Source organism: Sparus aurata, chromosome 21, assembly GCF_900880675.1.
Source record: "Sparus aurata chromosome 21, fSpaAur1.1, whole genome shotgun sequence".
Lineage (NCBI taxonomy): Eukaryota > Metazoa > Chordata > Actinopteri > Spariformes > Sparidae > Sparus > Sparus aurata.
Window position 1 is genome coordinate 9,780,896 of NC_044207.1, and position 25,341 is coordinate 9,806,236.

Below are 25,341 nucleotides of genomic sequence, written 5' to 3' on the forward strand. Positions count from 1 at the left end.
CTATAAAAAACAGAGAGGGCAGCATATCACCAGGGTAACAGTTAACTGCTGCTCACTGTTACTTTCATTAGCTATTTAGCTCAGTTAGCAGTACAGCTAGCGGTCGAAACTATGAGCTCAGCGCTCCGAGGGAATGTCAGGATATTAACTGCTAGCGAGGGGGGCTTTGGACCTTACAACACTGTGGGCATTGTAGCAGACGCAGTCTCAAATTCCGTGGTGCGCTACCAAACAGAGTGAGTCACAGCGCTGCACAGACATGGACACTGATACCTGAAGTTTTTTCCTCTTTTTCAACAAAGCCATGTAGCACTGGTCATGTAACGTGATGCACAACGCCCATCCCCTTACGACATTCAACATCTGCACGGATCCGTCTTGTTGTTAAAGATTGCGTTTCACTCAGGGTGAAATGTGGAAGCTAGAAAAGCTACGCTAACTCATTTCAACTTGAAAAGTGGACGCTCAACTTATAAATGGGGCTGACAGCAAACAGCAGCAGTCTGTTAACTGTTCTGCTCGTCCAGAATTTTAACCAAAGACAGTGCAGTTGCGGACCCGACAGCCGAACAATGAGCTGAAACTCACTATAACGCTACAGATTCAGGTAATAATTCTCTGTTGGTCCATCGATACAAGCCACCCATGACTCTGCCGCATTGTCTTACCAAACGAGTACACTCTGATATTTTACCATATGTTAGGGTTTTTCTGTATTCCGTGCAGTGGAGGATGACTTACTGGTGCAGCCGGAGTTAGGGGGGTCGCTGTCAGCGCGGTAGAAATCATTCTGGCAGGGACAAATATTGGATCCTCGTGCACTGGTGCGACTGTTGGACGGGCAGGGGGCGCAGGATCCCTCGCCGAACTTGGGTTTGAAGGTCCCTGGGATGCAGGCTGGACGAGCAGGAGAGAAAATAAAAAGGAACAGCGTGAACAAAAAAAACAACGAATGGACGCCGCGCTGTCACTTATCAAGAAAGACGAGCGGCTGTCACATCCGACGCCGAACAAAAAGCTGTACCTGCGAAGTGTCTGCAAAGCTCAATATTTACGGAGGAACGGGTGGATGTGCGCGTGAGAAATGGCAAACACTTAAGCACCAGGTCTTATCTATACATTTGCATCTGCTCTTTCAATTTCACGCTCTCTGCCAGGTGACATTAATCTCCCCAAAAAGAGACTGGGGATGACAGCTAAGTTTCATGTTGAAGAGGAGGAAAAGGAGGATAAAGATGGAGATAGACTGCTGACAGGAGATTGCTGTTGTCAGACAAACAGGGATGGAGAATGCTTCTGAGAAAAGGGATACACCCTAAACCCATCAATCAGTGTCTGCTCGGTCCTCAGCTCTCCAAGCCGCAACGCTGAATACCAACAAGGCGTCCACATGCATGCAGAGCAGCCCCGTAATAAGCCAATAAATCAATTCAAATGAAGGTACATCAGGGAGGACGTAAATTAGCGGAGCAGAGTTATTAGGAAAAAAATATACAAAGTGTGTCTCAGGCGATGGGTCCAAGCGATTCATTTGAATTCCAAAGTGTCACGCTGAAGGTTGGCTGATATCGAGTCTTAAGGATAAACCAGCATAAGCCCGGACTAAAGAAGGATTCAGATAAAGGGGATTAGCAGCAAAAGGTCTGGATATATCCGCCTCCAGAGCCCCGCGATTTACTGTTTGCCACATTCCTAACTGGTGGTGTAAAAAGTGGGGTCTCTGGCAAACATCTGTCCTGTCAGCGTGAGGGCCCATAAAAAAGCCAGCCAGTGAGGGAGAGAGTGTGATTAACTAGTTAGGCTAAGTGGTCTTTCAGTTTGAACTCCGGTTCCTCCCTAATTCCCAACAATGGCACTTTTAGGAAAATCAGCACGGCTAATGGCCCCAAACTGTGGCTCTAAAGCCGCGCAATAAAAAGCCAGAAGAAGATAAGATGGAAATGGACTATATTTTTTCCTTCTCCCCTCTAATAATTCGCTGAGACCTTTAGGCTCGACACTCTCTGATCTGATTTATTTCTCTTCTATTACACAGTGCATCATCATTTTCTTTTATTTGTTTGTTTTCCTGGTGGGCGTTGAATCACCCCACTGTCTTGCTTCAGTTCTCTTTGGAGGGCACGATGATTCTCCTGTTCTCTAATGTCTCCTTCTCCCCTTCTGTTGTCTCCCTTCTCCTCTCCCCTCCTCTCCTATCCTCCTTCTCCTCTCCCCTCCTCTCCTCCTCTCCTCTCCTATCCTCCCCTCCCCTCCTCTCCTATCCTCCTTCTCCTCTCCCCTCCTCTCCCCTCCTCTCCTCCTCTCCTCTCCTCCTTCTCCTCTCCTCCTCTCCTCCTTCTCCTCTCCTCTCCTCCTCTCCTCTCCTCCTTCTCCTCTCCTCCTCTCCTCCTCTCCTCTCCTCCTCTCCTCTCCTCTCCTCTCCTCCTCTCCTCCTCTCCTTCTCCTCTCCTCCTCTCCTCTCCTATCCTCTCCTCTTCTCTCCGGTGGTGGTTGGCTGCGAGCTCGCGGCGCGACTGAGGTAAGAAATGAAATGTCTGAGTGATTAATGCTAGGGTGGCAGTGTTGGCTCACGTTGGTCTGAATGGTGTTAATGAGTGTGGCCGCCTGTAGATTAACTAACGGGAGGCCGCGGAGGAAATTACACTTCCTCATCGCAAGTGCTTGCCGAAGCCCCAGAGAGCCTTTTATCAGGCATTGGTGGCAAGCTTTTAACCTTGAGCCGCCAAATGGCAACGGATGAGCTCTCCAGCGCATGTTAGACACGATTTCTCACGCCCAGGTGAGACGAGGCTCCGCTTGTCTGTCTTTGACTTCCTGCAGCCCCCCCTCCTTTTTCATTCTTCTCCTTTTGGCTGCTGCCTCCATCCCATCTTTGGCAATTCACACCTTCTAACTCACACTATCTCTCTCCCTCTGTTAATATCTCTCTTCTGTGGACTCCGGACGCCTTTTCCCTTCTATTATCTGCGTTTCCCTCACTGGCGCTCTGTTTTGTGCCTTCTCGCTATCTTTCTCTCCCTCCCGTCCTGCTCTCGCAATATTTGTATGCTGCTCCCCTCTGCAACACCTCATTAATTCATACTCTCCTCCACCCTCCTTCACCCCCTTTCAGGAGCCACACAATAAATGCAGAGAGGAGGGCACAGACTGAGGTGACTTGCACCGAGCATATAAAGGAGGTTTGGTTAAATAAAAGTCCAAATGTCTGTTAAATACACATACCCTGGCACTGAGTGTCGTCTGCAGAAGGTTCAAAGCCGGCGACGCAGGTGCACGAGCCAACGGGAACCATCCACTCGCCGTCCCCGTTGCAGTACAGCTTGAGAGGGACGGACACCTCCAAAGCGTTAGTCACACAGACCCCCGGAGCGATCACTAAGGAGGTGGCTTCTGCCCCTGTGGCAGTCTCGGGGAAGACAGCAAAGTTGGCGATAGTGGTGGAGCACTTCTTGAAGAAAACCCTGACTGAGATGAGCGACATGCAGGCGCCCAGGTCCTGGAACGCCAGGTAGAAACCTGCCTTGGAGAGGGGGCCAAAGCTGCGCACTTTGGTGTTGATCCTGCCCGCCTCCAGCAGAGAGAAACTCTCATCCGGGGCGATAGTATCCACCTTCACATAGGGGTTCTCCCTCCACTGAGGGCTGGTGTCTGTAGCTGTGTCCCCCTCTGACTCGTGGTAGAACAGATTAAAGGTCTCTTTGCAGGAGCCGGGGATGTTGGGGATGCTGGCGCAGTCACGGACGGAGAACTTGAGCTCCACGTAGACGCGCAGCACGCCCTTGCGGGGGATAAAGTCCGTCCTAAGCCAGTTGTTCTGGTTGGGCTCTCGAACATTACACACCTGGTAGGTTCTGATGGGGCTCATGGAGTCGTCATAGCCGCTGACCTCCTCCCACTGTGGAGACAACAGAGAGACACTGTGACAAAGAGAAGAGCCGACGGCGGCGACACGGCAGAAAATGAAACACTGCGAGCATCGTGGACGACTGATGCAGAGAGGGATGGAACAGGTTGTTACGCACGGTGTAGTTTTGGGTAAGAAACTTTTAATCAGAAGAGGAAGAGCTGAACAAACTCTCTTTGTTTTCATGACAAACTGACATTGAAAGGACAACACAAGTTCACACGGTCTCACTTTGTTTACATGTGGCGGACCCTGCCACCTTTCTAAATCCAAACAGTGTTCCGGCGTTCAGCTTGTTGACTCAGTTAGAACAAAAACAAATACATCTGAGTTTGTATTACTGCCTCATTAATATTGTTAATAATACAATTCTGAGTTTGGATATCTACACAGAGCCCCTCTCAAGATCAAAATGAGGCTAAATTCAGTTGATCATCTCACGCTTCTCATTCCTCGTTCGGCAACAACCGAGATCCAGCGGAAACTCACTTATCCAACATGTTGCTGATTAATATTGAGTAATGTTAAATGCAGCGCATCCTAATGCAAACCACCCGGGCATGGAGGGCATTCGTAACAGCGACGTGACGTCGGATACGAACAGAATCTCAGAATGCAACACACACAAACACACTCACACACACACACACACCCATCCCCACAGTGTGTTGTGTGTGTGCGCACGTGTTTGGCCTGCGAGGAATAATTTGCAGCTAAAACGCTCCTAATTGCATGAATCATTCAGAAAATTTCAATCATTATGGAGTATTAATAGCAAGCATTTTCCCATTAAAACACATTTCACGCATTAGGCCGGTCTGACTAACGGTTCCGATGCAGATCACAAAAAGCGAGGGGACGTCTTGCAGCCGGGATCGTCACGGAGGTGCTGGTTGGGCTTTTATCAAAGCCTACCTACAGCAGCTGTTAAACACAATGCACTTAGAGGAAGCAGAGCTCATGTCTATAACTGCTGCAGTGCAATCGAGATCGCCTCAAGAGGAGATTCGGTTTCTATAACGTGTACACGGGTTATCCACGCTTAAAAGAGGTGAGAGCATAAAGCTGGGCCTTTTAAGTGGAAACTTTCTCCATATGCATCTATAATGGGAACAGTGAGTTATTTATTAAAATGCCCATTTAAATGCAGCACTGTCAGTGTGATTGCACTTCGGCAGCACTCCCGAGCACTCGAGGTTACGCAGGATATATTATCTATATATATATATTTCTCTCATGCCTACACATATAGCCTGAGAGCAGATATTTGCATCTGTTGTGGTTAACAGAGCAAGTGGACTGATGCGTTTTTACATCATGTCGCTCTGAAAAGATTTGCTTAAGGAGTGAGATGACATGGCTTCTGCGTGTGTGGGAAAAAAAAAAAAACGAAGAAAAAAACAGAAGCAGGATCGTGTGGATGTATAGCTTCACATGTTGTTCTCGCTGGTCTTTGTATAAGGTAACTACCATTACAGACTATGACAAATGGCTTCGTTGGTCAATAAATTTAGTCCATTAGGAAATAACCTTGTGAGAAGTCAATCTTTTTTGATTTTTTTTTTTCCCTAATTCCCCCTCGGACTGAATGCTTCGTTTCCATAACAAATGAGCTTCCCAGAAATTGATTATTTCAACTGGAAGAAAATAATGCATAACTCATCTCACGTCTCCGAGCTCCCGTGCAATTTATTCCCAAACGATGAGCCCAAGAGTCAGCATTAGATGTCGTAAATCACCAGCAACACGTTGATGCACTACCTGACAAATATGATAATTGCCGGCACCCGAACGTATGGGCTTGTCAGGCGCGGGGGGGGGAGAGAGGGGCTGCCTCGCCAGTCCTGACATATGACTTCATGGATGCTAGGACATTCAGAGCCGGCCCCTTGTAGGGAAAGGAAGGAGGAGGGCTGCCGAAGATCGTTTCCATGGAAACCCAGCATTTCCATTGACTGACTTTGCGCTCACGTAGCGAAGACAAATTACACTGGCCGGGAGTGGGGGAGGTTTGTCAGGCTGTTAGCCCCGGGGTCAAATTCATGTTGTTTTATTTTCTCACCAGTCCTATAGGGGGCATCAACTGAAAACCTTAATTTCTGCCTTTAATGCGCTCTTGGGCCCATATTACCAACGACACAGACACATGCTTTCAATTATCAGGCTCTCTATCCTGGGGAGACGTGCAAGGTAGAGCATACCTAATAGTCCTTCCACACTGTGGGGATCTGCTTTGTGTTGTCTGTGCGTTCGCTCCTCTGTCTGCTCTGAGGACCACATTTGCTCGTTGAGCTTTTAGCATCTTCTAAATACTGAATATCCTCGATTTCTTCTTCCGCACAATGACACACAGTGTGTTTCTCATTTGCTTTTTAGTATCCAGGAAAGCAAACATACACCGCAAAAACAAAGATATAAAACAGTAGGAGGTGTGCTGTTCAAGGCAGACTGGGCTCTATTAACAAGCTAATGGAACAAAAAAAAAAAAACAGAAAGAAAGAAAGAAAGAAAGAAAGAAAAAGAAAAAGAGCACATAACAAACAAAACACATGCACACACACTAACTCACCCCGCTCTCTGGGAACGTGGTCCACGCCAGCTCTGTGGTTGCCCACCGACTGTCCATAAGGGTTTCTGCAGCAGAGGAAAAAAAGAGAGAGAGGGAGAGTAGGAGGAATGTTGACAAATCTGGATTAAAAGGTGTGAGGAGGAGAAACCAAATTGTTTGCACACACACACACACACACACACACACACACACACACAGTTCCCTCTGCCTGACAGAAGATGCAGGTAAAACTTCATCTCCCTCGCTAACCTGCACCCACATGCACTCTGGTTTTTTTTTTTTGAAAGCCCTGACAATCATGGCATGTCTGTGATGCCGTCTAATTAAGGCTTTCTCTCTCTCTCTCTCTCTCTCTCTCTGTGTTTGGCACTCACAAGTGCACTGCTTTCAATATTCATTTTGTGGAACTAAGAACAAAGCATCCTCCAGGATGCCTTCAGTGGGAAGAACTCCATTAAGCAGCGGCGGATCAGAGAGGTCACACAAGCACAGGCAAATTTAATATATCACATTAGGGAGCGAGTGTGCTGAAACGCTGAGAGTGTGACGCCTCTCCGCTGAGATTTGTCAAACAGGTGATGTGAGCAGTTGTTTTCGTCCCCTCGCTGTTTTACGACTTTGCGCCGAGGTGAGAGCCGGGCAGACAGTCAGGGGCGAGGCGGAGAGTAAACAGCAGGATCAATGAGCATTGTTGTCGGCCTGTCAGTCGGCTGTCGCCCGAGCGGTGGTCCAACGCGTTCACCCGAGAAAAGACGACCCCTCTCCAGGTTCTCGACACGCAGCTGTGGCCCGCGCTGGCTCCCATTGTTCTGTTGCTGTTAGCACATAATTACTGAGACAATTACACTTTCTTCATGGAGACTCAATGACACGGCGCCTGCTGTGCACCATTTGCTCACGAGTCGTTGATAACGGCGCTAAAGGAGGGTGTGAGAGGGTAAACAAATAGCATGTCCTGTGTGGAGCCACACTCCGTCCAAGAAGCACAGCTTTGTTCTGGTACCAGTAATCATCTTCTGCAGCGTTGGCTCTGAAGGCAGGAGTGCAGTCACAGTACAGTGTGTCCTTGTCTTTTGTGTGTCAATAAGAGGAGTTGTTTGATTGAGCGAGCGGATCACTGGTCCATCTGCGGCTGCTGAGCTGGAGATCCGTGCACTGTTTACAGTCTGCGCTGTGTGTTCATTAGAGAAACCACAATGGCTTTTCTTCTTTTTAGAGAGATAATGAATAGTGATCTCTACATCCAACAGGATAGATTGCATCAGTGGCATTCGACTGTGTGCCGCGGAGAGTCAGTGAGCGTCTCTGTCGTCCCTGAAAAGACACAGATCAAACCGGGGACTAAATACAGTTCTCTGTCCTCGTTTCAGGACTTCACGCGGTCACGTTTACGCCGAAGCTGCAGACAAGACCAGAAGAAAGAAGTAGTAAGACTTCACGGTTCTTTGTGTCTATGCAAATTAGCTCAGCTGTGTGTGTGTGTGTGTGTGTGTGTGTAAAAGGAAACAAGTTGACAAGAGTTGACAACTCGTGTTTGATGATGATGTTCTGAAGTGTTTTGTTCAAAATAACGTCAAGTTTGACAGATCGTGGTCCACCTTGTCAGAAGCTAAGACAAGAATCAGGAGTAGTTTATAAAAGGGGTGCAAAATACACGCTGAAAGTTTGGCATTTTGAAAAAAAAAAAAAAAAGACACAAAAAAAGGCGTGTTCGCTTTTTTTCGCCAGAAGTTAGATGAGAGGCTTGACAACACTCAACACGTCCGTGTGTCAAATACGACGTTACAGTTAGCAGCCGGCTAAAGACTGGAGACAAGGGGGAAACAGCTAGCCTGGTAAGCTAACAAAATCCGCCTGCCAGCACGTCTAAATCTCACTGATTGAAATTATCTCGTTGGTTGCACTTTGTAGTATTTTGGGGAAAAAAATACATTTTAATCAGAAGACAAAGATCTTCACCGACTGATTCATTTACTCTTAAACAAACTAAATAAACAAACTCTCGTTGTTTTCGTGACTGAATAAACTGCATGAACAAACTGACCTTAAAGGACAACGTGTTTCCATACTGTTTTAGTTTGCTTATATGTGGCGGACCCTGCCACCTTTCTAGCTTCACAAAGTGTTCTGGGGGCCTTAATATTACTAGTTTGCATTATTACCTTACTAATATTGTGAATATAACAATAATGAGTTTGAAGTTCTTTTCCAAAACTACAAAGAGCCCCTTTAAAGTGTGCAGAGAAGCGCAAAAAATTCCTTATTTTATGTTTTCTTTTGTGTATTTTTGCAAAACCACAGGCAGATTTTGGCTACTGTAGCTAGGCTAGCTTCCCCACCTGTCCACAGTCTTTGTGCTGACCTTACTTAGCTGTTAGCACCAGCTTCGTATGTAGCCCTCACACGTGAGATCGGGATCAGTCTTCTCATCCAGCGCTCAGCAACATATGTACCAAACTGTTGAACTCCAATTCAAGTGACGCACATATAAACATTATTCATGATGACTTAATTAACGCAGGGTCTGTCATGAATCCCCGTTTGATATGAATAGCTTAAAGGGGCACTGTGGGACAATTTGTAGCAATTTACATGTATTAATCACTTTTCTACTCGCAATATGTGAGCGGATTGTAACGTGACAGGAAAAATGAGACCTCCCCTGTTTCTCACGGAGAGCAACGGTAGCTAAAGTTTACAGACGGAGCCCGCTGACATAAACCTTTGATATTTCTATGAGAATACAGGTTGTTGTGGTTTCAGGCTGATCACGTGTGGGTGTGAAAAAGGCCTTTTCCTTTCCTAACAGCTCATTTGGTGGCATATAAATTAGTGTATGAACTACAATTGAATTAACAATCAAGCGATGACTCATTAAGCACCGACTAATCACATGAACTCATAGTCACTTGATCGTCTCTTAATGGTGAGCATTAGTTCGGCATGTGATTTGCAGCCTTAGCTGGGACTCTCTTATATGCAGATAAGAGCGTTCTAACAAATCTACTCCTACATTTGAAAAAAGGATAAAGTGGCTGCCTCCATCTTTGTTGACAGTGGAAATCACATTCACCTCGGCACAATATTTAATAAGTGGCATTTTATGCAGGAGGCAAATGTGCATTTACTGTCAGAGCTTTAAAATACAAACGCAAGTCCCGTTACTCATTTATAGACGCGTTCTCGGCTCTCTATACTTCTGTGCCCAAGGACATGAGCGACAGCGGCTAATAACTTAAGTTGTCGAGTCCAAATAAAACGACTGTGAACAAGGTTGTTTTACTGATTAGCACGACTTGAGCCAGAGAGGAGGAACTAATCAGTGAAATCAGCGCCTGTTGTCTTTGCTTGGCTACGCTCGGCCCTCGGCGGCACACAGCTGACTACGTGCCCCTGGACTTTGGTCGCCGTTGATCCAGCCCGTCCCTTGGGTGTCTGATCCGCTGCGTCACCTCTTCCCTTCTCCTCTCCCGGAGGCGACGGAAGGCAGAGTTGCTTGAGCCTCGGCTCACCTCAGGTCTGAGCCGATGCTCCTTTTTAAAACAGGCTTCACCTGCCACAGGGTGACCGTCCTGCCTCTGTATGAGCCAGGCGGCACTCTCAAGCATGAGACTGAATCCTTCGCAGCTCTCTGGGTGCTATTTTTTTATCCCAGCTTGACCTTTGCCCTTTGACTTTAAAGAAGCCCTATCTAGTTTTGAGGAAGGATATATATTTTTTTTTATGCCTACAAAAAATAGTATAAATAAACTGTCTTTATTCTTATGACTGAATAAACTGAATAAACAACTGACTTTAAAGAACAACACAATTTCATACGGTTTTACTTTTTATATGTGGCCACCTTTCTAGCTTCAAATAGTGTTCAGGGGACCTTATTTTCCTCCGAGAACAGCTTGTTCATTCAATTATGGGAAAGATAAATACATCAAAGTATTATTACCTCCTTAATACGGCAAATATGAACATTCTGAGTTGGAATGTCTTCTCCAAAGCTACACAGTGGCCGCTGAAAGAATCACGATGCTTTTTACAAGCACCATCATCAGCCGGCAGGAGAGGACGACGCTGTACATCCTCAAGCGTAACATCTGAGTCCAGGCTCATGGGCTGCTCTAAAAACACTCAAATCTTCAGTCTGAAAGAGGTTAGCGTTCACCATCAACTCTGTTCACCAAAGTGTGTTATCGTCGACTCGCGCAATCCCAGGGCCCGGTTAAGATTGAAAAAGATCCCATTTGTTCCACAGTTCTCCCCCCCTTCTGTCAAATTTACAATGCCTCTGAGATTGCCTGGCTGCTATAACTCACATCCAGGAGCCCCCCTCTCTCCCGCTCCTCTCCCATAAAAACCACAGCAGCGGTGGAGTCATTCTGCCCCTGGGGTAAAAAAAACAATGCTGCAGTGGGAACTTTAGAGCATCACCACCCCGTGGCATTTACAGCTTTTTTTTCTTTTTTTTCCCCCCTTCTTCTCCTTCTCCCGATCGCCCGCCGGAGCCAAAATGCCACACAACTCTGCGTTGTCGACGCGCTCTGGGAGCTCACACATGCTAATGTTTTATTCACTTTTTTATTTTTGCGAGAGCGGGGTGTGCATCATGAAAGGGAAGGCCTCGCCTTGTAGTGCGCTGACACTGCCAACGAGCAAACATATGAAATATTAACAGCCGAGCATCATCATCATCATCATCAGCGGGCGGAGAGGATGATCAAAAATCAGTGTGAAGAGAGATCAGTTGCTCCGGCTCAGAGGAAAAAGCGTGTCTTCTGAGCTCACTCCACGCAGGGGTTCACTCGTACTTTCGGGCCTGTCTCTCTCCATAAATCACGGTGGTAACAGTGGAGTGTGATGCCCAGTTTCGGTGCTTGTTGAGCACTTCTTGAACAAGTCAAGCTGACCTAATTCCAGATCTCTTCTGGGCTGCTTGAGTCTGTTTCGACAGGTCAACAAGTAATCATTCCTGTTGATATCCTGCTCTGAAGGAAGCAGGACAAAAGTGTGAGAGAAGCTGTGTGTCGGCGCCTGAAAAACCCGACGAGTACTGCTTCGACCCCGCAGATCCGCCTGCAAAACGCTTTCTGAGCGGTCATCCGTCTGGTTTTACGGCCTTTTTAAAAATAAGAGTACAGTAAGGGCTGACTGTAAATGAGAGCGATGCAACATAAAGCTGTCACAGTTGCTGAGGCTTTCACTGCAGTCTGCTGGTGTGAATTGGAGATTTGTCATCGCCGGGGCTTTTGTAAATAAGCACACACTTCGATTTGCAGTCCAGCTCGCATCGTCCATGCGCAAACACTTGCCAACCTGAAAGGGAGAAAAAATAAATAAACCGATACCAGATTCGAGCCATGTGTTGATATCCACCGAGCGAGCGGCTAAATAAAGGGGGTGCAAAGACTCGCTGCAAGAAAAGGGGCCTCCCTCCCTTTACCCGCACCCCCCTCCTCTTCATTCAAACCCATCCCATGATCTGCCCTTCATGTTTATCCTCAGAGGGCAAACATTTGTTAACCCCTGAGCTTTGAGTAACAGCCAGTGGTCCAGTTGGGGAAACGGGGCTGATCACCGCGCCGCCGGAGCCCACTGGGACCCGGAGGGGGCTGCTGCCGCTGCATTGATTTACTCGCTGACACCAGAATTGATGAGGGATTGGGCTGGCCACGGTCCAGGAGAGGCAGATTGGACAGGGGAGGGAGAGAGAAGGAGGCGAGGCAGTGAGATGTAGCTACAGCTCAGAGAGAGGAGTCACCGGGGTGGGTGGGTGGTTGGCGAGGGTGGGCTTCTTCCCCCGGAGCCGCACTCCCCCCGGATGATGGGGGGAGCTTCGGGGGCCGCAGCACACTTGTTAAACCGTTGACCTTTAATTCGCACTTGTCATCCAATGTGTTTCACATGTGTGTCCCTGTGGTGTTTCGGGGGGGGGGGGGGATTGATCTGCTCCAGTCTTTTGGTATTAAGAGTCCACGCCACTGATTGGTGGGAGAGCCCCAGCAGCAGGTTGAAAACACCTTGTGTGTTGAGGGAGGGCGGCACATCTGTACTGTGAATGGAACCTCTGTGCCGCCCTGGGGTGGGACACAAAGTGGGGCAGGTGGGCATCCTCAATCAGCTCGTGGGTGTGACACAACAACAGGGACAATAGCAACAGGGCAGTCCTTCAGCCGCAATGCAAACACTGGAATGGCATCGCACACACACACACACACACACACACCAAACACACACAGAGGGAGCGGGGCGTGCTGATGATACATGTGTATTACAATCAGAGAGCAAATTGATGCTCGGCGGAATTGCCTATTTAACAGAGCGGGCCCGCATTACATTAACAGCTTTAATTAAGCAAAACATGAATGGAGTCCTGCTTACAGATGTAATTCCATCCACCGCAGCAGCTTTAATGACTGATCAGCTCTGTGGACCGACGGGATGGACGGGACCACGTATGATTCAAATTGTCAGAAAAACAAGCGCGCGCGCGCACACACACACACGCACACACACACAATAAGGTGTTTCACTGCCAGATTCTACTGCGTCCGAGCAGCCCCCCATTGTTCATGCACGGGACATAAAAGTAGTGAGGGGTGTACAGTCATGTTAAAAAAAAACAACAACAAAAACACACACACACACAACGACGTACCTTCTACAGCCAGCACCACGGGGACGAGGAGGCTGCACACCCACAGCAAGTAATCCATCGTCATAAACCAGGCGTCTGCAACATGAAGAAAGGTGTAGACTGGACCCACTCGGATGGATGGATGGATAGACGGATGGAGACTCACACACGGAGCGCCGCAGCCGAGCTTTGTGTTCCTCTCCGGGCTCTCATGCCTTCAGCTGTGATGCGGGGCTCTCTCTGCGCCCCATTCCCGCCCGCACACAATCCTCAGGAAGAACCGAGCGCTCCTTCTCCTGCTCCTGCTGCTCCCTCGCGCTGCATTCAATCGGGTCCCGTTATCCGCGAGTTGCGCCCGCCGCCGCTGCACACACTGAGCCCTGCCTCACTCTCATTCTCTTTAGCTCACTTTACCGACACGCAGCCGCCGTCCAGGGGCGCATCTCCGGGGCTGCTGCCCTCCGGCCGGGCAGAGGATGGAGACAGGCGGGGTGAAGCGCTGTCCGTGTGAGAGGGTCCACTGTAGTCCACTTTGGCCAACTCCGCGCGGCTGTTGCTCGCCTACGAGTGATGTGCGTCGGAATGGCATCAGTGGGACAGAGACACACAGAGGGGGCTGGGGGCGCAGGCGGCGTCAAGGCGCGCGCGATGGGCGTCGGGCTTCCGATCAGGACTTTCAAAATAATAGCACACGCCATTTATCACTACATTGATGGGACAACGCGCACTAGCTCCCGACAACATGACGTAAGTGTGTAAGATTTAGCAAACGGCAGCCTCGCCTTTGACTTTAAAGGTGCAATATTAAGTTTTAGGGAATATTTTACTGTAAGAAGAGAAAGATCTTCATTGATTGATTTGATTCATTATTCCTACACAAACTAAATTAACAAACTCTCTATGTTTTCATGACTGAATCAGCTGAAGAAACAAACTGAAACTCACAAATTCACATTGTTTTACTTAGGCTATACGTTTATATGCGGCGGACCCTCCACCTTTCTAGCTTCAACCAGTGTTGTGGGGACCTTATTTTCCTCTGAGAACAGCTTGTTTAATCAGTTATGGGAAAAAATAAGTGCATTTGAGTAAGTGTTATAACCTCATTTATATTGTAAATATTGGCATTCTGAGTTTCTTCTCCAGAAACTACATAGTGCGCATTTCAAATTAATGAAAACTGTATTCTAGTCTTTTAAAATTGACATTTCTACAGGCTCCCATGTGTCTGCTGCTGCCGTCACATCAGCATCCGTACATCGGATCAATAAAGTTAATCTTATCTTCATATAAAGGATTTGTATTTTTATAAAAGGTAGCAACATGTGCACTTTCTTCAGATCATTATTCAGATTCAGTTTATATGTTGTTATTCTCCAAAAGCAGGTACATTAGTTAAGCCAGAATTGTATTATTTACAGTATTAATGAGGTAAAAACACAAACTAAGAATAAGCTGTTCTCAGAGGATTTAAGTCAGACAAAACAGTAAAACAGTATGAAACTGTGTTGTCCTTTAAGTTTAGTTAGTGTACTGAGTTTATTCAGCCATGATTTTAATTATTTAGTTTGTTTAGGCTTAAAAAAAAAAAAAAAGTCAATGAATATCTTTCTCTTCTGATCAAGATTTTTTTCACCGAAAACAATTGTGCACCTTTAAGGTCAGCCAATATTTTAGCCTCTTTCTCACAGTTTTTGTGTCTGTGGCCACAACATTTCCTTTGTATTATCTTTATTTGTTCACGTTCTTTTCACACCTCGTATAGATATTGGGTAAACAGCTATTAAAGGTGAGTCACACCTGGTAGTAAACAGCGGCTGTGGACAGAAGATGACCTCACGCTGATGTCACAGCAGCTGACATCACTTATCAGGTTGGCGTAGGGCTACATTTAACCCATTACTAATTGATTCTTTGGAGTGACTTTCACCTAAAAATGAAAGAATGACTGAATGAATGAATGAATGAATGAATGAATAAAAGAAGACAGAAAAACATATGTAACGCCTTTATTTTGAAGTCAAAAGTGCCACACTTCCGGTTTAGGCCTGGTCGACTCTTGGTCCTTGACGCATCTGGCGGGGGGCGGGGGGAGATGAGAGGGGGAGGAGATGGGAGGAGGAGGCTGGCTGGCCCGCCGGCCGGTTGATTGGTTGGCCGGCCGACTGAAGCGGCCACCAGCCCGCAGTGTGTGTCCGTCCTGGCAGCAGGTAACACCGGCCTGGACGCTCCGCTAAATGCCGATCAATTGTGGCATTAAATGGACTGTGGACGCGGCGGCGGGGAGCGTCGATGTGAGCTCTGATAGCAGCGGACGTACAGCGCCTCCCGCGGGTTATTGAGTGGCCTCAGAGGCTGATAGTGCACAATAACCACCTGTGATCTGAGCCACGCTCGGCGAGTTAACCAAAGAAAATCCACAGAGTTTACTTTGTCTGACCAGCCTGAAGTGTGGCTGATGGACACCACTCAGAGGCTTCAGATCAATATCAAAATAAAAGTCGACTGAAACCAGCCCCAAGAAAGGACTGCTGGAACAGACTGTATTGTAGGATTCTCTCGGAGGGGGTTTGTGACAGAAGATACAGTTACTGCTCATCAAAGTGACATCTTCAGTGCAAAACAGACTGCCCAACCCCATTAGTTCATGTCCTACGTCGACCTTTTGCAGTTTCTGTCTTTTAGGTCCCTTTCCACCAGACCCACCCACTCTTTTGTCCCCTGGAGGGTCCCAGCAGAGAGAGAGAGAGAGAGAGAGAGAGAGTGTGTGTGTGTGTGTGTGTGTGTGTGTGTGTGTGTGCTGGCTGGTAGCCGCTCTCAGCTCAGGGACAAGGCTCCCCTTCACACTGCTAATTCATCCCTCTGCGTGCCCCCACTCCCCGGCACAGGAACACACACATGCAAAGTTTTCAACCCCCAAAAAACGTCCCACTGTGCTTCAAACTCAAGACCCCCAGCTTTACCCCCTCTCCCTCCCTCACCTCCTCCGCCCCAAAGTTTCCTTTGTCCCCCAGGCTTTGTGCGCTAATTAACTACAGTTCAGTTCCCAGCAGGCTTGGGTCAGCCTCCACTACTGAAACCAGTGATGGACAGCTCTCTTTAACCAGCTTTATTCGGACCAAGAGGGGAAAAAAAATCCGTCAGCCAGTGTCCTTCAGTATAGTCATCATGAACAGGTCGTGTAAATGATGATATGTGACGGCGGTGGCTGATGCTGTGCGACTGCTATTTGTTAAAAATCTCTCATAGATGACTTGTTTGTGTGTGCTTAAAAGGCTCCTTAGAGACCAACGGAGTGTTTTGGACAAAATATACAAACCTGCTAATGATTGTAGCTTTTGCAGCAGTCCTTGAATTCCCCACAGTATCCTAAACGTACACAGCACAGTGTGTTTTCATTATGACTCTTATTTTGAAATATCCTGACAAGCCAAATTTTGACTGATGGGGCTCTCAGTGTGCCAAGCCCTTTACAATTGCTTTCCTTGTGCAGAGAAAAAGGCTCTGATTGTATCTCTCCGACTGCAAAAAACGGCCTCATGCAGACGCAGGCATGCCTTCCAGTTCGTCCGCACTGTATCTTCAGGTGTTGCGTTTTTAGTGCAACCCCTCCAGCCTCCAACATGATGAACTGGCAGTCAAATCCCAAGATTTAAGCTGCCGACTGGACCGGGATTGTGTGTGCTTCAGTTGTCGCTGCGACAGGTGGAATAAAGAATTGCAGCTCTGGAGAGTCTTCCCATCCTGCTGCAGATGAGAAATCAGTTCCCGGGCTCAGGGGGAAAAATACATATTTTACAGAGCATGGAGAGGAGACATGAGGAGCCGAGGATGAAGTGGAGGGAATGAAAACGAGCTCTGTGGGGCGGCGGTGTTAAGCTGACAAGAGGAGATGACAGAACATCTCCACAAAGCCAGACTGTCTCCTGCAGACTACTTGTGAATTATGGAGTCCGTCCAGTCCACCGCACCGTGTGTACAATCAACACAGATACGCACGTGCATGCTGCTGTGGATTTATGTTGAACACATATTTCCATGAAGCCATTTTTCTATGAAATTTACGCAAATGCAGAAAGTGCCTTGCTGGTGTTTTAACGCTCATGCCCGATGTATGGTGTATATTTCTTTGTCTTCGTTTCGATAAAAGAAAAAGTACATAAAAGCTAAAAGCACAACTCATAACTATGATTCATATTCTTCGTGGATGCATAATTTACAAGACATAGCGGGGAACAATTCGCTTACGTAAGATAGTTGCAGGACTCCCTCAATCCATTAAAGAATAATCAACAATTTCTGGGAATGTGTAACAGTAATCTGCTCCACCACACATCTGCTGTACAAACTTTTCTAACTGAATTCCAACACGAAGGTCCATTTGGGAGCTGTTCTGGTGCTTTCCATCACATCACATGATCAGCCGGTATCAGCCCCGCTGTCACCGAATTGCAGTCAAATTTCCATTTTATTTCTTTGTATTCCAGGACTTCTTCTCACCTTCTCTATTGCTATCTGAACGTACTGTACCCTATTTAACGACAGCTAGCCGGTCCTCATCACAACATACATGTAGGTCGACAGTGAAAGCAGCTTATTAAGACCCACATATACAGTATGTCTCCTGTTGAAGCTGTCTCCCACCAGCGCGACACAAAACTGCAGTGCGACAATACGGAAAATGTGCGTGTGAATTTGTAAGTATGCACAACGGGTGGGGTACAAATTATCCACGGTGCTGTGCTCCATTTTCCTTTACCGAAACTTTAAAAAGTACATTTCACAATCAGATTTTGTCGTTTACTTTTCATTGAATGAAGCCCAGTAAGTTCCTTCTGGAGCCCAGAAGCCCCTTTCCGTGACCAACATACTGGATAACGTAAGCAAGTGAATATGGGCTACATTGACATCTTTGGTGTATCCCAGCTGCTGGGAGCCATACACTGTCCTTTACTACTGAGGAGGTGTTTGTCATATCCCGTGAGTTTTTCTCTCATTTCAAAATGGACATCAGCCGAAAAATAAGAAGGATTTCATTGGTCTAAGATAGATTTTTGAAATCCACTCGCATCGATGTATGGGTGGCATGAAAAGGCTTTTACGTGGCGACCTCTAGTGGCTGTCATAAATACTACATCTCTAAAGGAGGAAGTGAGGAGCGGCAGATGAAGTGCACAGGTTCATGTCTGAAAGCAAACAGTGCGTTCTTTTAGCCTGCAAACAATGTAACGTAACGTAACGTAACGTAACGTAACGTAACGTAACATAACGTAACGTAACATAACGTAACGTAACCCAAACCACAATGTTTTCCTTAACCTAACCATATAGTTCTAGTGCCTAAAGCTAACCACCTGTTGTGAGTACGCTGCAAATGTCATGTTGTTCTGAGAACAGTGATAAATGTCATTTTGGGAGTCGCCAACAATCAACCTGTTCAGTCTTTGATATGTCGACGTGTTGGAAACTATGTCTTATGATGGTTAATAGGAAGCTACAGCCGGTTAGCTTATATTAGCATGAAATCATAGGGCTGGACTAAGACATAGCCCAACACACAACCCCTATTACCACCACAAATTGTCATTTTACATTTAGGTTTTTTGTACGGCCGAAACAAACAGGATTTAACAAAGTCATTACTGAGCTATAGAGTCAGAGGCTTTCATTACCATTGGACGTGGGCAGGCTAGCCGTTCTCCCCCGTTTCCAGTCTTTGCACTAGCTAAGTGAAGCTAACCAGCTGCAGGCTGTAGTTTATATATATTGTAAAAACACGAGACTGATATCAATCTCCTCATTAACAAGAAAGCGAACAAGCAAATTTCAACGAAATGTCGAACTCCCCATCTAAATACAACATTTAATTGACGCCGAGTGAAAAGCCTCTGAGCTACACGTCACAGTGAAAATATAAGCACAATCAACAGAATCGACTCAGTTCATAAGAAGAGCGCGTCGATGATTTGTTTTCTTTAGGGCGGCGGATGAGAGGAAACTGGCAATGATCCGTCAACAAACTCTGGGAGTTGTCCCCCAAGTTAATGGGGGACAACTCTGACAGATAATGAGGTAAAAACAATCAGAAAAAGACTTTGCCCAGAGAGTTTTTCACACGATTCTGCATATATTTGAATATCTGTCATATCTGTCTGAGCTTCTTGTTTGCTAACAAGGCCAAAATAAAGAGCTCGCAGTCGTCACGAGCACCGCCGAAACACGACATGAAATAGTGCAGGAGTGGCGTTTTGCTTCATTGATTGCAGAAGTAATGATACATGATTACGCTCAGACAGGGAGCTGGCTGTTAGCTGGTGCTTAAGGGCACGAGCACTGCTGGGCTTTTCACAAACGGCTGTCAGCGTGTTGTTCTGTGCACCGCTGATTGATTAAATATGAATTGGTGTTGGTTCGGGGGAGCCCGCCGTGTTTGTCTGAAACTGCTCCCGAATCGAGTCTTCCTCGTGAAGCTGTCAGTGTCAGCCCCGGCTCCTGGTTGGGGGTGTAGAGCTCCACCAAAAACACCGGCTGCACTTCCTCTGACTCGCAAACTTCACAGCTAATTAGTGGAAAGCTGTCAGTTATTTTATGGGAGCTTGCATAATGGAGGATTTCAGCTGGAGATCTCGGGATTGCAGGTAATCTGAGGCACAAGCGAGCGGAAGCCTGCATGTGAAATAAAGAGTGCCTGTCCGGAGAGTGAGGCAACACACAGCAAAAAACTAATTAAGAACAATTCCATTTTAGTGGGCACAGACAGTTTCAGCAGAAGTCTTTTTTTTCCTTCAAGAATTATTCACAGGAGGCGTTATTGATGATTCGCCACATTCGGCAATTTTCCCACCATTCTCCTCCTCCATTATTCATCCACCTCTACTTTTTAATCTCCTGCGAGCTGACTCAGAACTCCACTTCCATTTGCAGACTGTTCCTCCTCTATGCTCATGTCTGTAGCATTGATTAAATGGACCCCAGTGGGCTGGGGATTACATCGGGGTCTATTTGAAATGGCATTTCTACAGTGTTTTTCCATTACTGAGCATACTATTGGAATTTAGATAAACTGGGTCTGGGTAAGCTGTGTTGATTTCTGAGTTTATTTGCCTGGCTCACATGGGGTCCATTTGCTGCAATTTAACAATTACTGGCTTTGGCGTGTTTGCTAATTTTGCAGCGTTCACTTCCCTCACCAGCCTAGAGCGCAGCCAACTGGGCTCCCTTAGGAGGGCCGAGGAGAGGGAAAGGGAATAGTGGAGGCAGAAAATGAATACAGACAATTGTTTTTCATCAGCTGAGATGGAGCGGGGACACGAACAAAGAGGACTGAGACAAATTAGATAACAGAGGACGGACAGTGAAAGATGCTGCCTCTGTCTTGTAAACATGCCTGCGTGGCTTTAGAGACATAATCAAATCTCAGAATTTTAATATTCACAATATTAATGAGGTGATCATACAAGCTCAGAAATATTTACCTTTCCCATAACTTGAATAATCAAGCTGTTCTCAGAGGAATATCCCACTTGACGCTGGAAAGGTGGCAGGGTCCGCCATGTATATAAACATATAAAGTAAAACGGTATGAAATTGTGATGTCCTTTAAAGGGATAGTTCGTTTTTTTTGAAGTGGGGTCATATAAAGTACATATCTATAGTCGATCTGTTTCCTACCGTAATCACCGATCAGCGCAGCCTCAGTTTGGAGAAGTAGAGAGCCGCTCCAGCCCAGACGCTCAGCCTTGTACTGCAGTGAACGGGGTCCAGCAAAAAAGCAAAATTAACCACCAAAAACAAGGCTCACCTAATTTTTTTTACATCAGTTCAAGTGTACGTTGTGTAGGTAAAATTCACACCGCTTTACATCGCCATCAGACCGTGCCTTCTTTTGGCACTACATTTTCTCAACTGCAGAACCTCCGTACCCCTACGCATTAGCGTAACTGGGCAACAGCTGATCTGCGAGCGGCGGAATACAGCTCGAGGCCCAGCTGCTGGACGATAGGTTTACTTTCGATAAAAACGAAACTTAACTCTTCGTATCCTTCCGCATTAGCGCTCATGTGTAGGGATACGGGGGTTCTGCGGTTGAGAAAATGTAGTGCCAAAAGCGGTGGGAATTTTACCTATACAACGTACACTTGACCTGATGTAAATTTTTTCAGGTGAGCCTTGTTTTAGGTGGTTAATTTCGCTTTTTTGCAGTGCAAAGCTGAGCCTCTGGGCTGGAGTGGCTCTCTACTTCTCCAAACCAAGGCTGCGCTGATCGGTGATTACGGTAGGAAACAGATCGACTATAGATACGTACTATATATGACCCCACTTAAAAAAAACAAAACTAACCCTTTAAGGTAACTTTGATTATTCAAAAGACAAAGCAGCAAACAGAAAATTTCTCTTCTGATTGAAATGTCTTCCCCCAAACTACATACTGCACCTTTAATTATGAGCTGGTTGTTAAGAAATGACCGGACTCCTGAAACGGTTCCACTCTTTGCAGGTCAGAGTGACGTACTCATGTGTCACTAGATGTCACTAGAGGTGTGCTGATCCCTCTGATTGCTGGCTGAATGCAAAGCGAACCCGCAACGTAATTCACGTTCTGGTCATGCTGCATTTCTCGCACATACAGGTGTGAAACATGACATCTAAAGCTCTTTCTACATCTATTATTAATGCATGGTAATGTTCGGTAGCTACATAAACCTGAAGGCATTTGACCTGCTCATCACTTTGGATTTTCCCCCGACGGGTGTCCAGGTAAGCTGTGTCTGCCGCACTCTCTAACAGCTTCTCCACTTCACCCCACAGGTTGAGTAAATTGGTGTCAGTCGTTTTTTTTTTTTTTTGCTTCTCACACTCCTCATTTGGAGTCAAAACTGTCCGGCGCTCTGGCGTGTCCCGGCTTGGTTTGGCAGTCCTTCCAGCCAAAGGTCCACACTTCAAGAGAGTATTCTCTCACCCAGCACAACCTGTAAAATGATTTGAGTCAGACAGCAGCAGCAGCAGCAGCAGCCTCCGCTTCAGGGTCTACTCCAGCACAAAAATCATCAGGCAGGCTGAGCAGACTGCTGCAGAGGCTGCTCATCCGTTCCCCCGTGGATTAATTCAACCGGCACAAGACGTCCTTTGACCTTTTCCTGGCAAGACCCCTGATGATCAGGGCGAGCAAAAATCAACCCAAAATATGACGCCGCTTCACTTTCCTTAATCATGCCCGTCTTGTTTGTACTGGGCATCACAGGGTGATTGTTCTCAGTGATGGAAGAAGTATTTATCTAATTCTTGATTAAAAGCATCAGTATGACGGATTTCGGCGCACATAATAAAAGCAGTGGAATGCTAATTGTTCGTCAGATTTCCTTTGTTAACATATCTTAATATCATTACCTTTCAAGTCGATACGTAGTCCTCACATCTGGCAGTTATACAGTAAGTCATCAGCATGGTAATCATTCACTTGTCATATCTTATCAGTCACATTTCACCCTTTAGCTGCTAAATGCTCCACCATGCTCGTGAGCCATTCACTAACTGTGTCAGTCTGCCTGGCTGCTGAACAGGTAGAGTTCAGTTTTTATTCGTCAAAAAAAACAAACAAAAAAAGCTGCAACCCCTGAGAGCGGCCAGAGTGAACCTAAACAGTAAAGTTTGAGCCACACAGCCAAATAATGAGCTGAAACTCACTGTAAAGTTCGGTAAAGCTGAGCGGGGCAGAGAGTCCGGCTATAATTCTCTGTAGGTTTATCACTGGCACTGACCCCATTCACATCTGGTACTTGTTTTTGTAAAAATAACGATTACAGCTGCTTCAGTGTCAAAAATAAAAGACGTGATTAGAGACTGGGGCAAGTTGGGAATGCACTTTTTAAAGGTGCTCCGCGGAACATCTGTGCGGCGCTCGAAGCCGGTCATTAGTTTGCATTAGCGGACTCCATTTCTCAACTAACGTTAGCTACTGTTGCTATCTGTTAGCGGAACGGAGAGACACACTGAGAAGACGAATTTGCGCATGAAGCACAAAGTCACATCCTTTCAACTGTCACAGAAAAATCCGACTCAAGCCCTTGACGAAGAAAGGAACAGTCCGCCAGCATTAAACAACTTTATAATGATCTATGCGCTGTCCTTGTTTCAGCTTTCTTCCCACCCATTTTGTAGTTAGCGATCCCCTCACTCCTCTCTTCGTCGCCACACTTGCACGACTGCTTTCTATTTTTCATCGATCCATCAACTTGACTGATTGGTCAGCCATCGTGACATGACGCGGTGGTCTTACAAAGCGGACGATCCAGTGAGCAGTGCGGAGGGACAACCAATTAGCCAATAGCGCCGAGGACCGGATACGTCGGTCTCTTGTGACCGGTCAGACTAAAGATGGAAGAGGGAGCGTAACAAGTCAGTCTGATGTTGGGCAAATAAGAAGTGTCTCTGGTCGTTCTGAACCCACAGAGGTTTCCCACTGACTCTGCAGCTCCACTGAGCTTTTTGTGCGGTGTGGTTCAGTGTCAGCGTTTCGGCAAGCAGGCGGCTGTTTAACAAGCTCTGATAAACCCACCGTGCCGTAAGTGCTCAGCATGAACCAGCAGACGGACAAAGTTAACAACTAGACAATGAACGTCACCGTGACGCAAACAAGACCGATGAGATTCCACTTGTTGCTCTGCACTTGCCGGATGAGTGAAAAGACGTCCGCCTGCTGACACGTTGACTTTAAAGAACGCAAACCTGACAGAATAATCCATTCTAGGTACGCAGCTGGTCGAGTGGTTAAAGCGCATGCCATATATGCAGCCGACCCCGGTTAGATTGCGGCTGGAGGTCGTTTGCTGCATGTCACATCCCCCTCTCTTTCTGGTATTTCCTCTCTGTCTACTGCTTAATAAAGGTGTCTATGCCAAAAAAAATCTTAAAAAAAAGAAGAATCCATTCTACCTTCCATGAGCTTGTATTCATTTGGTGTTTGCCCGCTCACACAGATGTCTTACTGCCTCCACCAACTGTTGGAGCTGTGCATCAAACGGACGTTACTTTCCCCCGGGTACCCACCGAGCGTGACCTCACCGGCCTCAGTTGAGAAGAAAAGCAGAGGAGTCAATATGTGGGTCGAAGGCTCCGTGAAACCTTTTCATAATGAGGTCAGCGTGATGCCGCGTGCCCCGAGTGAGTGTGTGTGTGTGTGTGTGTGTGTGTGTGTGTGTGTGTGTGTCAAGACGCCTTGAGAAAAAGTTGTATTTCATGTTTGAGCGGAGTAGCTGGACCAAACCTCTGGGAGGACTGCAGGCTGCAGCAACTTCCATGTAGCATTATAGCAGAGGTGACTCCGCAGCCAGCTCTAAAGGTAGTGGTGATGATGATGAGCACTTGTGACTGTCTGCCCCCTCCGAGGCCTCCTCTCCTCCGCACCCTGGCGACGGGTGGTGACACAGAGCCTCGTTGTTACACAAACTTGAGATTTTGGGCGGAGAAACAGTAATTTTATCTGGCACGAGGACAGGGGGAATATTACACCATGATGCAACCTGCTGTATGTTTCTTCGGGGATTTGCCTCGTGCCTTCGGTGGAGGATCATTCCATCGTGGAACGTGAGCACCTCCTAGTGTTGGAAAGGCGAAGTGCAGCGAACACAACGCCACATACTTTATTCTGAGCAGGTTTTAAGAATAAAGGCCACTCGCACTGAGTAAATGGCGATGACACGACAAATAATTGTACAGTGAGATGTGAGTTTGCATACCAAATCCACCTGATTGTTGAGTTTGCTGGTAGTGCACACTGTTGTCCCACAATGCAAAGCACATTATAGAGAGGGAACAACCTGAGGAGCCACTCACAGCTGCAAACGATCAGAAAATCAAATGTCATTAAGCTGCTGTTTGATTATAACTTATCAGCATCATACAACATGACCAGCTGTGCTTCTAAACGTCATTCATACTTCCAAACAATGTTACAGCTCCTGTTTGACATGTCGTGTCTCATGTTGTTTTTGAATGACATAAAGAGGGATCTATAGTATTACACAAACATTACACATCTATTGACAGTTCTGATATTTGTCTAGATTATATTTTGGACCATTTCTTGCTTTCTTTTCTGAGTCAGATGAGATATTTGACGCATCTTTCATCTGTATGGAATGTACAAGGCCACAGCCAGGAGACTGTTAGCTTAGCTTAGCTTAAAGACTGTCACTCACTTGTGCAATAAGTGAGAATTTGCCATCAGTTGAATTAACACTA

General features: G+C 46.7%; 1 protein-coding gene across 1 annotated transcript in view; it reads right to left on the reverse strand.

The window, feature by feature from the left end:
- Positions 1-13,728, reverse strand: part of ephb3a (eph receptor B3a) — a 35,781-nt gene extending 22,053 nt beyond the window's left edge. The window contains exons 1-4 of the mRNA XM_030403480.1: positions 13,123-13,728; positions 6,474-6,538; positions 3,223-3,895; positions 742-897 (exon numbers count right to left, since the gene is read on the reverse strand). Coding sequence (XP_030259340.1) covers positions 742-897; positions 3,223-3,895; positions 6,474-6,538; positions 13,123-13,186 — 958 coding nt within the window. The 5' untranslated portion in view covers positions 13,187-13,728. The remainder of the gene's footprint in view (positions 1-741; positions 898-3,222; positions 3,896-6,473; positions 6,539-13,122) is intronic.
- Between the last annotated feature and the right edge of the window lie 11,613 nt (positions 13,729-25,341).